The sequence below is a fragment of the Vipera berus genome, assembly GCF_964194415.1.
Source record: "Vipera berus genome assembly, chromosome: 3".
Lineage (NCBI taxonomy): Eukaryota > Metazoa > Chordata > Lepidosauria > Squamata > Viperidae > Vipera > Vipera berus.
The window spans coordinates 168720393-168738225 of NC_138204.1; the positions used below are offsets into that span (position 1 = coordinate 168720393).

The window sequence follows — 17833 nt, forward strand, 5'->3', positions numbered from 1 at the left end:
TAAGCCATCAAAAACCTTATTTAGAGGCATGGCCAGGTGGAGGTGTGGCCTTCTCCTTGTCGGGTCCTTCTGCTTATTCTCAACCCCTGTGCCTGAAATGGGGAGGACTATGCATGCCCCTGGAACATCCCCACCAACAGTACCATCATGTGACCCTTCCGGGTCAGCTGTGACTTTCCCCTGAACTGTCCGGGAGAACCCAGGGACTGACCGCTGTGAGAGGGCGGCCATGGATGTGCCATCAACCACCCCACTGATGTGAGAGATCAGTTGGGGTAGGCCTATCCCTTCGGTTTCTGAACTCTCTCTGCACCAGGTTGGATCCCTCAGCTGCGGTGAGAGGGTGCTTGTTGGACTTCGCCTGGTTACCAGCTCGGGTGAGAGCGGAGCTGGATTGGTGGACTTGAGTTCTAGATTTTCTTCCCGGACTTAATACCATCTATTGACCATCGAACTGCCTATTGCTGCCCCATGCGGACATTATTACATGGCTCGCTTGCAGTATTCTAGTACGGATTTGTTCGCCCTCAAGAGGGCCCCCCCTCCTGGGTGCAACCCGCCGCCCTTTCCAATGTTTCCCTTAAGGACGGGCCCAACTGTTGGGACCCCGAGAGGTGGTTGGGCATAGACAGGGGCCTCTGGTGGAAATAAATTAAGAGGCCCCTGGTATGTTTTTAGCTGGTTGTTTTAAGGGGTTAGGGAGGGGGTGGATGGTAGGGTTGGGTTGGAATTGGGGGGTGTTCCACCAACCGTTTGTCAGTCCGGGCCTGAGATGGGGTTGGGGGCCTCTGGTTTTCCTAGCAGTGGGGTGGGGTTTCAAATCCCCATGATGATTGGGAATGGCAGCAGGCGGTTACATGGAGGGCCACATCAACATCTGGGAGTACGCCCCCGCTGTCTCCAAGCGGTGACGCGCTGCAACCCTCCAGTCAGGACCCGTTTATCTGGGAGTGAGGGAGATCAGGCCCCTGAGCTCAGGCTAGTGTACTTTAATGCCAGGTCTGTTGTGAATAAGGCTCCCCTCGTTCGGGATCTGATCAAGGAGGAATGCGCGGACCTGGCATGCATTACGGAAACCTGGTTGGGCCCAGAGGGAGGTGTCCCTCTAACTGAACTTTGCCCTCCAGGTTTCCGTGTGCTTCACCGGCCTCGGGCTCAGGGCAGGGGCGGGGGGGTGGCGGTGGTTATACGGGAGACCTTATGTCCACAGGAGGCCACTGTCGTACAGATAGTCGGGTGTGAGTCACTCCTGAGGTGCGGCCTTGGGGCTCAGTTGGGCCTGTTGCTAGTGTACCTGGTGCCCAGCTGCGTGGCAACAGCCCTGCCCGAGCTTCTCGATGCCCTCTCAGGGTTGGCGGTTGAGTTTCCCAGACTTATAGTTCTGGGGGACTTTAACCTGCCTTCCCTGGGGGAGTTGTCAGAGTTGGCTCAGGAGTTCATGGCCTCCATGATGGCCATGGACCTGACCCAAGTAATTCAGGGTCCGACTCATGTAGGGGGTCACACACTTGATCTTGTCTTCTTATCTGGACAGTGGTTTGATGATCTGGGAGGGGGTTCGCAACTATTGTCCCCCTGTCATGGACCGGACCGATCATTATCTCCTGCGGTTGGTCTTCCGCTTTGCCACCCCTCACCGCTGGGCTGCGTAGCCGACCAGGTGGTTCCGCCCCAGACGCCTAATGGATCCGGAACAGTTCCAGACGGTGCTTGGGTCTATACCTATCTCCCTCACTCACAGCCCGGCCGACACCTTGGTGGATGCCTGGGAAAGGGCGGCCACCGAGGCGCTCAACCGTGTTGTATCCTTGCGACCTCTGACCCGGCACAGATCCCGTTGGGCTTTATGGTTTTCTGTGGAGCTCCAGGAGATGAAGCGCCGGAGACGGGGTCTGGAGAGCTGTTGGAGATCCAGCCGGTCTGAATCTGATTGATTGCAGTTAAGAACTTCAATGAGGTCTTATCTCACCATGATGGAGGCGGCGAAGTCTAACTACTTCGCTGCCCTCATCGCTTCTGCAGATAATCGCCTGGCCGCCCTGTTTAGGGTCACTCGCTCCCTCCTTAATTAGGAGGTGAGGGAGGAGCCCTTGCAGGGGCGGGCCGAGGAGTTTAGTCAGCATCTGACAGATAAAATCGCTCAGATCCGGGCCGGTCTGGACTCCGACTGGGCAGAGTCAGACGGGGGGAGATGAGCGGTCTTGGAAATATTATCTGTGATGAATTCGATCCTGTGACTCCAGAAGAGGTGGACAGGATCATGGGGAGGCTGAGTTCCACCACGTGTTTGTTGGACCCGTGCCCCTCCTGGCTGGTGTATGCAGCTCAGGAGGGGACACGAGGCTGGATCCATGCAATAATAACTGCTTCTTTGAGGGAGGATAGCTTCCCTGCCGCCTTGAAGGAGGCGGTGGTGAGGCTCCTCTTCAAGAAGCCTGTCCTGGATCCAGCTGTTTTAAACAACTATCGTCCTGTCACCAACCTTCTCTTTGTGGCGAAAGTTGTTGAGAGCGTGGTGGCACGTCAGCTCCCTCTGTTCCTGGAGGAAACTGACTACCTGGACCCGTACCAATTGGGCTTCAGGCCTGGATACAGCACGGAGACGGCATTGGTCGCACTGGTGAATGATCTCTGGCAGACTCGGGACAGGGGCTGTTCCTCTGTCCTAGTCCTATTAGACCTCTCAGCGGCTTTCGATACCATCGACCATAGTATCTTGCTGCAGCGTCTCAGGGGGTTGGAAGTGGGGGCCACTGTTCTACAGTGGTTCTCCTACCTCCTGGGCCGCTCGCAGTCGGTGTTGGCAGGAGGGCAGAGGTCGGCCCCGAGGCCTCTTTTTTGTGGAGTTCCTCAGGGGTCGGTCCTCTCTCCCCTCTTGTTCAACATCTATATGAAGCCGCTGGGTGAGCTCATTTGTGGTTTTGGGGTGGGGTATCATCAGTATGCTGATGATACCCAGCTTTTTCTCTCCATCCCGAACCAACCCAGTGATGCCCTCGACGTGATGTCCTGTTGCCTGGAGGCGGTCCGGGTCTGGATGGGGAGAAACAGGCTTTGACTTAATCCCGCCAAGACTGAGTGGCTGTGCATACCGGCATCTCGGATTAACCAGTCTATTCCATCGTTAACTATGGGGGGTGAGGTGTTATCCCCCATAGATAGGGCTCGCAACATGGGAGTCCTCCTAGATTCACGGCTCACCTTGGAAGATCACATAGTGGCTGAGACTAGGGGGGCTTTCGCCCAGGTTCGCCTGGTGCGCCAGTTGCGGCCCTATCTAAGCCGGGATGATCTATGCACGGTCACTCACGCGCTCGTGACCTCTCGTCTAGACTACTGCAATGCTCTCCACATGGGGCTTCCCTTGAGGACCACCCGGAGGCTCCAACTGGTACAGAATGCAGCCGCGAGAGTTGTGTTGGGAGTCTCCCGATACTCCCATGTTACACCTCTGCTCCGTGAGCTGCATTGGTTACCAGTTGTCTTCCAGGTGAGATTCAAGGTACTAGTAATGGTGTTTAAAGCCCTACATGGCAGGGGTCCGGAGTACCTTAGGGAACACCTGCTGCCGGCATCAACTTCCCTCCGCCCTGTGCGTTCCCACAGAGAGGGCCTCCTCAGGGTGCCACCGGTCAGAGAATGTCGATTGGTGCCCCCCAGGGGGAGATCCTTCTCTGTGGGCGCCCCGGAACTATGGAACCAGTTACCGGTTGAGCTCCGGACGGCGCCCGATCTTCGCTCCTTTCGCCGCGATCTAAAAACATACTTGTTCGAACAAGCCGGCCTGGCCTGAGGGGGGATTGGTGGGGTTTTTACTGTCATTTTATTGGGGTTTTTATTATGTATTAACTGTTTTTTAATGGGCATGTATTTAATTACTTTTTAACTTTTGTAATTCTGTGTTTTATTCTTGCCCTGTACACCGCCCTGAGTCCTTCGGGAGAAGGGCGGTATAGAAATATTAATAAATTAAATTAAATTAAATATAGGAGCCGTGGCCAGGGGGGCTTTTGCCCAGGTTCGCCTGGTGCGCCAGTTGCGGCCCTATCTGGACCGAGATGCCCTACGTACAGTCACTCATGCGCTTGTGACCTCCCGGATAAACTACTGCAATGCTATCTACATGGGGCTGCCCTTGAGGACCACTCGGAGGCTTCAGCTGGTGCAGAATGCGGCCGTGCGAGTTGTGATGGGGGTTTCCTGATACTCCCATGTAACGCCTCTTCTCCGCAAGCTGCATTGGCTTCCAGTTGCCCTCCGGGTGAGATTCAAGGTGCTGGTGATGACCTATAGAGCCCTAAATGGCATGGGTCCAGACTATCTTCGGGAGCACCTGCTCAACCTCCCATCGTCCTGTGCGCTCCCACAGGGAGGGCCTCCTCAGGGTGCCGCCGGTCAGGGAGTGCTGGCTGGCGGCCCCCAGGGGGAGACCGCGTTCTCTGTGGGCGCACCTGCCCTTTGGAATCAGCTGCCTGTGGAACTCCAGATGGCCCCCGACCTTTGCTCGTTTCGCCAGGACCTAAAAACTTGGCTATTAGAACTTGCCGGCCTGGACTGAGGGTTTTGGGTTAAGGTTTTAATTTTTAATTATTTTGGGGCTATTTAATTTTATTTTATTTTAACTTGTATTTATTGTATTGTTTTAATTTTCCCTGTAAACCGCCCTGAGTTGCTCGGGAAAAGGGCGGTATATAAATCAAAATAAATAAATAAATGAAATTATTTAAATGCAACTTGCTTAATATAATTACTGAGTTCAGAACTGAGTTTGTTGAGAAGAGGAAAGAATTGGAAAAGACTGGCTACAGATAAAATAAATTTTTCTTTGAGTCAAGCTCAATTCCAAGTAAAAATATCCACACAGTTTTCTTAGCAACAACAAGCTCCTATTGCCTCATTTCAGTATTTTGATTTTGATTTCCCAATCCAGGATTTTTCTAGTAGGTTCCAATTCAATAATTAAAAATTAGTGACTGCTCAAGATTAATTAGATGCTGCTAAAAAGCTGAATGGCAAGCTATTTTAGCAATTTAATCTTAATCATATCCATAGGGAATATAAGGGTGGATGGCAGTATAGATCCTCTCCTTTCTTATTCACATTTGAGGAGAAAAGGGAATATATACTTTATCCTTCAAGGAAAAGAAATTGCAGCTGTTGTAGATCCCTGTACAAGGTACAAGAGCTCTTTTTCTTCTGAGTTTGGCCACTCTGTTCTTCTTTCCTCTAGACATATGCCCTTGGCTTAGGTCATCTTCCTTGAGCTTAATATTTATATGTGAATTAGCTTTCCATTGTAATTTTCAAAAAACCTACTAAATATATATATTTTTATACAAGTTTTATTGATTTTTTTAATATATACATATACATGTATTTGTGAAGCAATACGGTGGCTGGGTACTCACAGTAACAACAAGTTGTAAATAGTTCAGGTTGCATCAACACGGATTCCCTCTCTGATTCCTTCAATTATCACATAGTGAAAATAGTCAAGTTAAGACATTTCTAGTTGTAACCTAGTCAATTAACAAAATTTTCAATATATTTTCACTAATACATATCAATATCCTGTTTTTAAATTTTATTTAATTGCAATAGAATATTCTAGAATAGCCTATAATATACGAAAGAAAGCTTAATTTTTGGGTAACCCATAATTCCCTATTTCAATAAAGAATAATTCTCTTGTCTACAAAACTTACATTGTTCATTACCAAACATTCTTATGTTTTACCATTAAAATCTACTTTTCATGTTAACAAATCACCAATTATTAGAAAGATATTTTTTGTCTTAACTGTTCAACAATTATTAAAATACTATCTTTTGTATATAAAATTCTAGATTCTATAATATAATTCAAAAGTAACAACTAACATATTCTATAAGTCGTCTTAACCGTACATCAATTGTACATCATTCCAAATTCTATAATATAGTTCAGAATTATATTCTAAAAGCTTACTTTTGTTTTCCCTTACAGATCTAAAACTGAAATGTAAAAACAGTTATATTTTTTAGAGATTCCCCTTAATCCATTGAAAGGTATTTTTATGCTCTATCTTTAGGAATCCCAGTTTTTTTAAATCTAACTCTTGCCTTCCTTTTGTGCCAATCAGGCTTCCCTTTTGGCGTCTTTAAATTCTCAAATGTATCTCCCTTTCTTCCTATACCCCTTATTTGCATCCAGGGAAAGAATCCAAATGTCAGTTTTGCAAAGAAAGTGTCCCCTTTGTAACCATTGAAGTTTTGCTTTAATAATTCAGTTTTTGATGATTGATGTAATATAAAAAGTAAAGGTAAAGGGTCCCCTGCACATGCGTGCTAGTCGTTTCCGACTCTAGGTGCTCATCTCCATTTCAAAGCCGAAGAGCCAGCGCTTGTCCGAGGACGTCTCCGTGGTCATGTGGCCAGCATGACTAGATGCCAAAGGCACACGGAACACAGTTACCTTCCCACCGTAGTGGTCCCTATTTTTCTACTTGCATTTTTACGTGCTTTTGAACTGCTAGGTTGGTAGAAGCTGGGACAAGTAACAGGTGCTCACTCTGTTACGCGGCACTCAGGATTCGACCTGCCAAACTGCCGACCTTCTGATTGACAAGCTCAGCGTCCCAACCCACTGAGCCACCGTGTCCCTTGATCTAATATAGTTGCCATTAAATCAGGCACGTCTTTTTCTTCTTCCAATTCTATCTGGATTAGGTAGAAAGTAGTAGCTGGTGTTATGGTTGTCATTTGTCATCTCTAAAACAACCTCCAAGAGTTGTTTTCAGTGCCAGGTGTTCCCACACTTATCTTTAAAAGTAATGTCAAAGACAGCTCTGTTATTCAGTCAGCTCTCACAACAGGAGAAAAATTTACTTGTGTACCTGGTTTCGCCACAATATGTCATCAATAGCATATAAAATGCAATGTAAAAATTTTCTTTTCCCCCCCAAATTAATATAAAACTTTTGTATAATTAGTCCAATTTTTTTCTTTAATTCACAGCTTAGAGAGGAAATAGAGTAGTAGATCCCCACCAAAAAATAGGAGCTTTTTAGTAAATACAGGTAAAATTACTTAATTTCTTTGCTGAATTATTTGATCTTCTTTAAGGCTTTAAGATTTGTTCCCAGAGTAAATATTCGCCATTTTTTCAAAAAGTGGGGAAAGAAATTTTCAGGAAAGTCCCACAGGAAAATAGTTAAGGAGTAAGAAAGGTAAAGTCTCACCCAGGTCCTCCAGATTGCTTCTTAGTGCTAGGTAGTGCTTTTGGCTTTCGGCAGGGAGCAGCTTAATGATTGGCCATCTTTATGGCCGGTCTCTTCGGGCCAAAGGAGTTGTCCCAAATTCAAGCGGAGGGCTGCTGCCCTTCTGTGATCACAGGGAAGGCATCCTCTCAGTAGTCACCCCTCCAGGGTGATTTTTGACCCTTTTCAGGGTCCTCCAAAAAAGAAAAAACGGACGGCAGGAAACAGAGTGTTCCTGCATGTCCGGAAGCGCCACGCGCACAAACCGAAAGCTCAAAACCTACTAAATATTTACCCTGCTAAAAAAAGTAGTCTCTTAAACTTGCATACTTTTCAGAAAAAAATGTTAAGTAAGGAGGGGAAAATAGCTTCAGGTCTAGAAATGATGCAAATATTGTAGTTTAGTATAGAATTACTATTATGCCTCTTTAAAAGCATAATAAGACTGTGGCCTCAAGGGAGTTTTCCTTGTAAGCTATATTTGCCACCAACCTTCAAAAGATAAAATTATGTATCTTCTCTTCCTCTTGTTTATTTTTAACTTTTTGTAATAAACATCTTCCATGATATTGCACTTTTTCTTTAAGAAATCTAAGGAGACATCTCTGGGTTATGCCTTATTTTATGCTCAGAAAACAATCACGGTGCTGGTTGTGACTAATACAAATCCCCTAGTAAGCTCTCTAATCATGTATGGAGTTGAACTAAGATCTCCATGGTCACAGCCTTCCAGCCAGAATCTCCCACACATGTGGAAGATTGGGTAAGGTGGGGTAAATCTTTGTCATACTACAATTTGTTTTCTATCTTTGTTAGTTAAACATATTTAGCTAAGGTGCCATTTAATGCTGTCAGGCATCCAGGCAAATCATTTTGGAAAATAATGATGGGAGAAGATTCTTCTCTGGATAGTTATATTTCCATGTACTGCTAAAACTTAACCATGCTATAGCTATTGGTCCTTTGGCAAATGAGAGTTTTCATGTCATTCTCTAATTGCCCGGTGTCCCCTTTTCTACCTTTCTTGGCATTCCCTCATTCCTGAAAGCTGTGTTTTGTTTCCAGGGTCTGTGATCTTGGCAGGACTTTTAGGCAATGCCCTTTCTATCTTCTTTCTGCTTTTCCCCCCTTGGCTACTACTTTTAGTGGGATTGGTATAGTTTCAGACTAACTATCCTGTTTGCTTTTCTCAGATTAATTTATCTGATGAAAACCAGTTTACATTGTTTCCAAGAAAGAGTTCACTGTTGGGTCACAACAATTTTAGACAACTTGGGGGTATCAATAGTGTTGAAAAGAAGATTGAACCCATGTTAAAATGTAACTTGGGGATAAAAAAAGTCATTTGTATACATTTGTATGAGGCAGGAACTACCGTTCAATATATTGGAGCTTCCTTATTTATAAAGTTGGTTAATCTGTCATAAAAATGCCAAAATTATACATCAAAGTTAGCAATATTCTGTGCCGTGTAAAGCTGAATTCTGCAATTTAGAAGAATCTGCACACTTTGCGTAATGTATAGATTGAATTATCACATGCAATTGATCCTGCTTTTGTCAGGACTATCTTGTACCATCAAGATATATTGAACTACACCTTTCATTATCATGAACCAGCAAGGCCATGCTGGCTGGGAATTAAGCATAACGTTTTGTGTTCATCTGATTGGGGAACAGTATATTTTAGTTTAATCATACTTTTAGTAACAGAGAATTCTAGGTTGGAATAATGAGGGGAGAATTTACAATGCTTTAATTTTAAGAGTTATTCATTAAGCATTATTTGGCAATGCCATCACTTAGAAATGCTTATTTCAGGAAAGGTAGAAGAAAGAGATACTAAAAAGTGCAATGACCTGGAAGAACAAAGGAGTACCATAAATATAATGGAGCATAAATAAATATAATGGACCATATGTATTGGGCAATATGAAAATATTTTGAACAGAGATCCACCCATTTAATCTTGCTTCAGTAAACAATTAAATTTACCTTTGATTTTTTTTATTGCATGTCTGTTTGAAGTCAGAGACAGTCTCTTGAATGAGGGTGATGTTATATGCAGAAAAACATAGAGTATTTCAAAAGTGTTCGAAGTACTAGAATCAAAATAGGAAATTCTCACTCTTCTTTATTATTCAGGGCCAAGATTATTATTGTCTAGATATGCATTGTAAGCTGTTCTTGCTGGCTTCCCTGGGAGCAAGTGGGTTAGAAATGTAAGAAGAAAATAAGAGAGGCACCACTGAACAAGCCTACAACTGTGCTGCATTTCTAATGTGTCCCAATTGCTTCCAAAGTTCTGTAGAGTTTTAATGATGATTTTCGTACCTCCAGTTTCAACTTTTGGAAGGAAGGGCTAATTTGCCATATTTTCCATGGGAGGCAAAGCGGTAGAGTTCTCCAAATCACAGGTGCAGTTCAGAGATTCCGAGCTTGAGTATCTTAAGATTTATCTTATCTTAACTCATTATACATTATAGGCACAGTCATTACTATGGTAGACAGAGATACAGAACATCTTTCTTTGTTAGATTAAGGAACAGGAAGAAATCTGCCCTGTTATTTTAGAGGCATTAGGGACTCACTAGTTTTACTGGTGAAATAAAGGCTTGAGCTAAGCTTCTAGTCCTGGTAAACACCAATTCAGTCTGTGCATTCTCATACAAATTCTCTTTATCTATTATTTTTCTTTCTCACTTGCTAAGACTCACTCTGCTGTACAGTACAATCAGAGATAGCTCTAATCATTGTATTTGTCCTTCTCTCCTAGTGTTTTGTCTCTAGTTAAGCAGACTTTGGAAATTCTACATAAACTGAATGGAAAGAGAGTTAAAAGAAAAGAGAGTTAAAGTGTATTGTATAACCTTATAGCGTAGTGTGACCATGTTTGGTAGAGTGAAAAAATATTTGACTTCAATTTAATACATACTCATATTTGTTTCTGTTAGATGATTGGAATATACAGTAGTGAAGAATAAAAAGAAATCTGCATATTTTTGGAATATCAATTTATTCCTCCTTTATATATGTATTAATAGATATTGCATCTACTGGTTGGATCTACCAGTTCAGGTTGCAGTTCTGAATTCAGTTATTGAGTTATCTCACTGAAAAAAAACGGACTTTTTTTTTAGTGTACCAATATAGGATTAAGCCATTTATCTCCTAACATGTGGAGTTATGTGAAAAAATATGCAAGCATCGCTTGTAAAAATAATGATAATAATCACAAGTCAATTGTTCAAAGATTCACTCTACTCTTTTGATTAATATTAACATAGAACGGAACAACAGAACAGAACAGAACAGAACAGCATAATAGAATAGAATAGAATAGAATTCTTTATTGGCCAAGTGTGATTGTACACACAAGGAATTTGTCTCTGGTGCATAAGCTCTCAGTGTACATACAAACAACAAGGTGACACCCAGAATGGGAGAAGTACATTATAAATGATAAATATGATGATTTAATAAATGTTCAAAACTCATAATAGTTTTGGAAAAAAACTCTTGTGATGATATATATTTTAGACACCTTTTCAAAAATTATTTAGACTTTTTTTAAAAAAAGTTACAATTATCTCTTTGACAGAGTCCTCAGTATTCAGTGAAGCACAGTCTTCCTCTGCTGTTAATTTAAGTGGAATTCAAGATTTGACTCGGAATAAGAACATAGTAAGACCACTTGCTTTGCCTGGGCAACTTGTAGGAAACACATTTGCAACAGGTAATATATTTTCACTCGAACTCATTGCAATTTAAAACTACTTAGACTCTAGTAAATGTAAAAGTTACATGTAAATTATCACAAAATGTAAATAATTTGCTATAGAATTGTCTTTGTGGAACAAAACAGATGATAAATACCTCATACTTCACATGTCCTCCTGTTGGTATCCTTCAAAAATGTTTAACTCTTACCATTCTCAGCTAGATCAGTCGATCAATATAATGGCACAAAGTATATTCAAAAGGCTTCAAGTTAGTGAAGACAACTTTTAAAAAATATTGTAGTTGAATCAGATTTCTGTGATACTTATTATCAACACTAGGATTACCAGATTTAAGTTGCAACCATCTAGTTACCTCTTAGATGACAGCAAAGAATTAAAATTTTCTGTATTTCCTTTGCTGCCATCTAGTGATTGCCAGTTTTTGTAGCTCAAATTTTGTAGCTCCAAACAATACACAGTCCTACTGGAATATTTATTTTAACTAAGTTTATGTACATGAATAATTTGTATTTTATATAAATAATGTAACTGATTTAAATAGATTTTCCCTACCTCTGTTCTTCCTCCTTTTCTTCCCCATTTTATCTTTGCTCTAAAGGTAAGTTGGTAAAGTTAAGAAGTTGTAACTAGTCAAAATGTGAGCTTCACTGCAGAACCTGAATCTTCCCACTTTTAGCACTTAATCACTGACCTCATCATTTTACTTTTATACTTAACAGTTTAATATTATACACTATTTCACTTATTTATTAAATAATAGACCCACTAAAATAAAAGATTGAAATACTACATCTGTAAAATGCATGGTTTCTATATTTGAAGTCCAATTGGCAGTTAAAGTTGTTGTTGTTAAACCTTTATTGTAGGAAAGTTGAAAAGAGTTGGGTGCCACCATATTGTGTTTTTTTACCCACCCTGTTGAATCTCCTGCTTTGTTATCTTCTTACAGTGTTCTTCTAGTCAACAGTGCTATTGCTTGTTTTACAATTGTCTAAAGGTATTTGGTGTTTTTGCATTCAGTTCCCCTTTCTGTCCAAGCCACTGATGTTACCAGTGGAAACAACATTGCAGGAAGGAGAAATGTCGTGATCTCCTCAGTTTCATGATCTGTTTATCACTCAATGTTTCCTGGCCCTAGTGTAGCTGCAGAAAAAAGTAAAAATAACTTCTTGACCTTGTTATTACCTATTTTACCATCATGACTTCGGCAATTATAAAGTTTCTAAAAATCAGAGTTGTCAATAAAAATGCTTTATTACATGGGGTGGACGCTAAAGCATATAGAAGGTAAATATTGATCCTTTTTGTTATTTATATTTTCTTTGTGTGTATTAATTCTGCTTAGCTACTCTGACAAGTTCTGGCCCACCCAAGAAACGACACCGAGGATGGTCTCCTGGATCCCCAGTCCCTCCTCCTGGTGTAATTGTGCCTGTTCCTGCCATTCGGCCTCTTCCGAGAGCAGGCAAGATTCCAATATATGTGTGTGTTCAGCCAGTGACTTGGTGTGCTTCATTGGTGGTTTATTAATTACTTGTTAAATAATATTTTAGAAATATGTGTGTGTGTGTGTGTGTGTATGTATGTATGTATGTATATGTATGTGTGTGTGTGTGTATATATATATATATATATCTTAATTAATTAGTTGCATTGATAGCTAACCTTTCCCACAGCAGCACAGGGTAGAGAGCCAGAACTTCCATCTCCAAATTAAGGCTGTACCAGAATCTTTCATGACCAAAATGGTGGATACAAATCAAAGTCTCCCAACTGATGTCTGTACAAGTTGTACTTAATTTCATCTCAGTAGATTATCAATACATGCTTATTGAATGAGATAAACTAACTTCATTCCAACATTGATCTGAATATCATGGCAGAAACTGTTATTCTTCTGTGTCATAATTTAAACTGATAAATGCTATTTAATGCTGTCTGTACTATAGGTGGTCACATCAGCAGTCTTTCTTCCATGTCCCTTTTTCACACTGTACAACGTTATCCAATCTTGTGCATTCCAAATGGGTTGGATATCATTCTCAGTATAGTGAGTTATAGTCCAGCACATCCGAAGGAGGGATATGTAAAGGTCATATGAAATGACCTTGAAGGAAAGAAAGAAGAGCTGCTACCAAGGCAACAATTACAGGGCTGGGTATCATCAGCATATTGGTGGTATCCCATGCAAAAGGTCAAAATGACTTTCTCAAGAGATCTGATGTAGATGTTAAACCACACTGGGTGGGACAACACAGATCAGTGACCTAGTTATTAAACAGACTTCCCCAGCACCATTTTATGGAAGCATCCTGAAAGGAGGGATCACAGTAAAGTACTAGTAACAAAGCCTGATTTTGCCAGATGGCCCAGAAGGACATTGCAGGCACTAGTATAAAAACTACCAGAAACCCCAGAGATTGTAGCAGGCATGTATTTCCCCCACCTTTCTTTGACCCGGATCATCCATCAAGTGTTTGCTAGCTGAAATGGGATTACTTTGAAATAAAATGTTAATGAATAACAGTATTCCAGATAAGAGATTTTTTTTAAAATGTAGATATTTCTTCTGGAATTACAAACTATGTATTAAAGCAAGAAAGATTTCTGCGGCTTAAAAAAAGATGTGGTTTTTTTATCTGTGCTTAATTATTGCATATCATTAATTAAGCTTTGCAGTAACAACTGAAATAAGATTTATACCTAATGCTTGATGTAACATCTTTAACTTTAAAAATCCCTATGGCTCCTTTGAGTCTAAAGTTTTGATTCAATAGATTGTGATTAGGATATGATAAATCAACATTCAATTAGTCTGTGAGATTGTTTCACTATTAATTTGCATGCGATAGTTTATAAGTTAGTATTGAATCTGATTCTTTGTACAGTAACATTCCAGTAGAGTTTTTGTGCACAACTGTTAAATATTTATTTGGCTTTGAGGAAATTGTGTATGCATTCTTTCCTCTCTAATTCACCTCCATCAACTACAAACATTTTTTAAAAAGTAACTTCTTTTGGAAGGATGAACTAAGGTGAAAAGAGAGCATCTTCATGGTTTAAAAGAATTCTCTATAATGCAGAATGTAATTTGAATTTTATTGTGTTTAATGATTGGTAAAACAAGAATGTTTTTTTCTTGTTAAATTCTTCATAAGGCCAAATCTCAGCATGAGCCTTTTTACTATAGATTCGTCCCTTTTCTGTATTTTTATAGAGCCACTTTTATCCGTCCCAGTTCCGCAATCAATGTTAACTGGAATTTTACAGCCTCAACCCATCCCTGCAGGGGAGACTGTAATAGTTCCTGAAAATCTGCTGATTAACTCTGGAATCAGACCAGTGATTCTAATAGGTAAGCTCCCATATAATGTAGTACAAAAATCTATAGTTGTTATTTTCCTGTTTTTTTGTTATTTTTTTTAAATCTTTGGATTAAAATTCTAAAACCTAAATATTGCATCCATTCTATGCAAGCTTAAAAATAATCTTGGTAGAACTACATTTCCTTGAAGGAAAAAATATCTTAATGGTCCCAAAGAGATGAAAATTGACTTTGTAATGTATCTATACTTATATATTACATATATTCCACACCACATTTAAGAAATAGTAATCTCATTCAAATCAATTTTGCACACTGAACACACAATTTAGAGCTAGCATTTAACATTTGTATATAAAAGAAGAAAGTAACAGAATGCTATTTCAGTTTCTGAACTTGAGACATTGCCCCGTGTCAAATTACTGAGACACACACAAACACCCACACACACACATACACAGAGAGAGAGAGGGAGAGAGAGAGAGAGAGAGACAGACAGACAGACAGACAGACAGACGACAGACAATAATTATGTCAGAAAAATATACAGGCAGTATGAAAATCTTTTATTGCCTATTACTTAAAATACTATATATTGCATGGAGATACAGGTAAATATAGCATTTAAACAATTCCACATATAACTTTTAAATTTGGATTTATGGTAATGAACTAAAGATTGAGATTTAGGAGGGATGTTAGTACTATTGTTAGTAGAGAAAGATATCTATATGTTACAATCATTACTATACTATTCTTTATTTTTGTTAGACCTTAAAATGCATAGATGTCTTTGTCATCTAAGTTTACACAAGTAGTCCTTGCTTAATAATTACTTGTTCAACAACAGTTTGAAGTTATGATGGCACTGAATGAGGAGATTTATACCAATCCTCATAGTTGCGGTTGTCACAGAGTCACTGCAATTATATGATTACAATTTGAGCCCTTGGCAACCAGCTCACAGTCCTGCGATATCATTTGTGACCTTCCTTGCTGGCTTTTAACAAGCAAAGGCAGGTGGTCACAAATGGTAATCATGTGATATTATGCTTAGTGACCACATGGGATTTGTTTAACAATGGCAACTGGAATTGCAATGATTTCCTTCATAAGTTGCTATGGTCACATGATATTGCACTTTGACTGTGTTGTTTAGCGATGGAGTTGCTGATCCTAATTACCACTGTTAAGTGAGAACAACCTGTAATGATCTTTACATCCCACCTAAAAAGATTTTTCATATTTTTGTGGGAAAGTGTATTTTGATTCCTTGCTTAACAATAATTTTTATTTTATAACATTTTAAAAATTGTAAAGCAATTCTGCAGTAATTTAAATACAGCTTGTATTTTTCTTTTTAAAGGTTACGGCACTTTACCTTATTTCTATGGGAATGTTGGAGACATTGTAGTAAGTCCATTGCTAGTGAATTCCTACAAGATTCCTCAGCTGGAAAACAAAGATTTGGATCTTTTTGGTTTAACTGGGAGTCAGTTACTAAGTGTGGAGAACATGATTATTTTAACAATACAGTATCTTGTCTGGCTAGGTAAGACATAAAAAGTATATTGGTATTTTTTTGGTGCATAAATATTATCTCCTACAAATCATTGTCATCTGCAGATAATAAACTTTAATTTTTGTAATGAGGGATTAATTCATCTCCTGTGTTCAATTTTTGTGAGACTAAATGTCACAAACATTATGACCAAAGTTATTCTGCCCTCATTCTAGGAATATTATCACCTTTTTCATTTTTTAAATTTTATCCTGAAATTTAACTTTCTGATTTTCTTTGGGGCAACTTTAAATTATAACCATCTCTGTTTTCATTCAGAAAGGCTCTCTGCGTGAAGTTTTAATGGATAAATTCTACCCTGTAAATGTAAACAAGTAGGGCTAGGGCAGTTCTCGCAAGTTATATCCGAATACAATTCCCATTAGGAAAATAGAAGGGACTTAATTAAATAAAACATGCTTCAGACAATTTTCTACCTTTTTCAAATTTTGCAACTTCACTATGGTACAAACCTAATATGAATTGCTTGCTAGTTATAAATTAGTCTGACTCATCATTGGAATGGTACCAGTGTTCCTTGATGAGTAGATTCCCTCCCCAATATGGCTAATCTGTATTTGTAAAAGCATTAATGGTTGATGTTGGATACTTGAAATGCCCTTGAACTGTATTGTGAAATCTGGAAGAGACAGGAATGCACATGACTGCATGCACACAAATTATCTTCCTTTTAAGCACATTTTACTCAGAAACATATGTGGGTGCTTTTTTAGCCAAGAATTTTTACAAATATTTTACAAAGTTTCTCTCCTGAGAAAATGTAATAATAATTTATGAAATTCTTGTTTTGAAGAGAAAGATGGTGTTTCAAATAATTTTAATCTGAATGGTTAAAGTGTGTAATTAAAATTAGAGAATTAAAAAAAAACACTTCTCCACAACCGTCATTATTTACAGCAAATACAATATTATTTTATGCTTTGTAAATGTATCTTCTTTCTTGCAAAATTGCACAAGGCAATCACCATTCAGGGAAAAGGGTTTAAAATCAAAGAAGCACTGTTGAAAATTGGAATGGATTGGCAAATATATGGCTATATATAAGACTTGGTTCTAACCCTAACTGAAAAACTCTGTTGGTGTAAAAATTGTTGAAATCTAACAGCTGAATGTTAATGACACAAATGGGAAAACAAATTTTACCTTGAGCTGTATATAGTACTGTGTCATCTGCATTTATCTATGTGTATGCTATTTTTAAAAGCATAAACACCAACAAATCAAAAGCTAAATATTTGGTTGAATACTGTACATCCTGGCTGCTTCTCTAGGGAAAAATATGAAAAGTGCCAGTAGGACTTTATATTCCTGGTACCTGGCAATGGTCACTCCCTCTGTCCCCTTCTGTCGCAAAATAACTGAATGTTTTCTCAAATATAGGCTAAAATTCACAGGAAAACTGAAGAGAATCAGTGTCATGTAACAAATGTGGAAAATGAAGATTAAAGAGTTAGAGGAAGTGTTTTTGAGGGTTTTTTTAAAGTAAAAGCAATGTAAAAAGTACATACACGTCTCCATGTGTTTACACATATGCATGTTGCTTCAGTTTTTACAAAATGTACACTAGCAATTTTGTTTCCTATTGAATTCAGATTGCCTATTTACAAGTACAGTAATTATCTGCTCAAAACCCTGAACACTGAATTTTGCTACACATCTGATTTTGTAATATGAACTTTCTCTTTCATACTAGATGGTACATATTACAAAATCAGATGCGTAGCGAAATTCAGTTTCTGGTTTTGAGCAGGTAATTACTGTACTTGTAAAGAGGCAATCTGAGATTCACAGGAAACAAAATTAAAATCAAAAACAATTTTGTAATATGTACTTTCTCTTTCTGGGGCAAAATTGCTCGGCAATTAAAGAGGCTGAGCTTATCAGCTGGAAAGTTAACAGCCTGGGTTCGAGACCAAGCACTGCGCAATGAGGTGAGCTCCTATTAC

At 39.7% G+C, this 17833-nt stretch overlaps 1 protein-coding gene across 1 annotated transcript in view; it reads left to right on the plus strand.

Annotated features, from left to right (window-relative positions):
• GREB1L (GREB1 like retinoic acid receptor coactivator) overlaps positions 1-17833 on the plus strand; it is a 162332-nt gene that overhangs the window by 99892 nt on the left and 44607 nt on the right. The window contains exons 8-11 of the mRNA XM_081324854.1: positions 10839-10973; positions 12326-12445; positions 14198-14335; positions 15672-15857. Of these exons, the coding sequence (XP_081180980.1) occupies positions 10839-10973; positions 12326-12445; positions 14198-14335; positions 15672-15857 (579 nt within the window). The remainder of the gene's footprint in view (positions 1-10838; positions 10974-12325; positions 12446-14197; positions 14336-15671; positions 15858-17833) is intronic.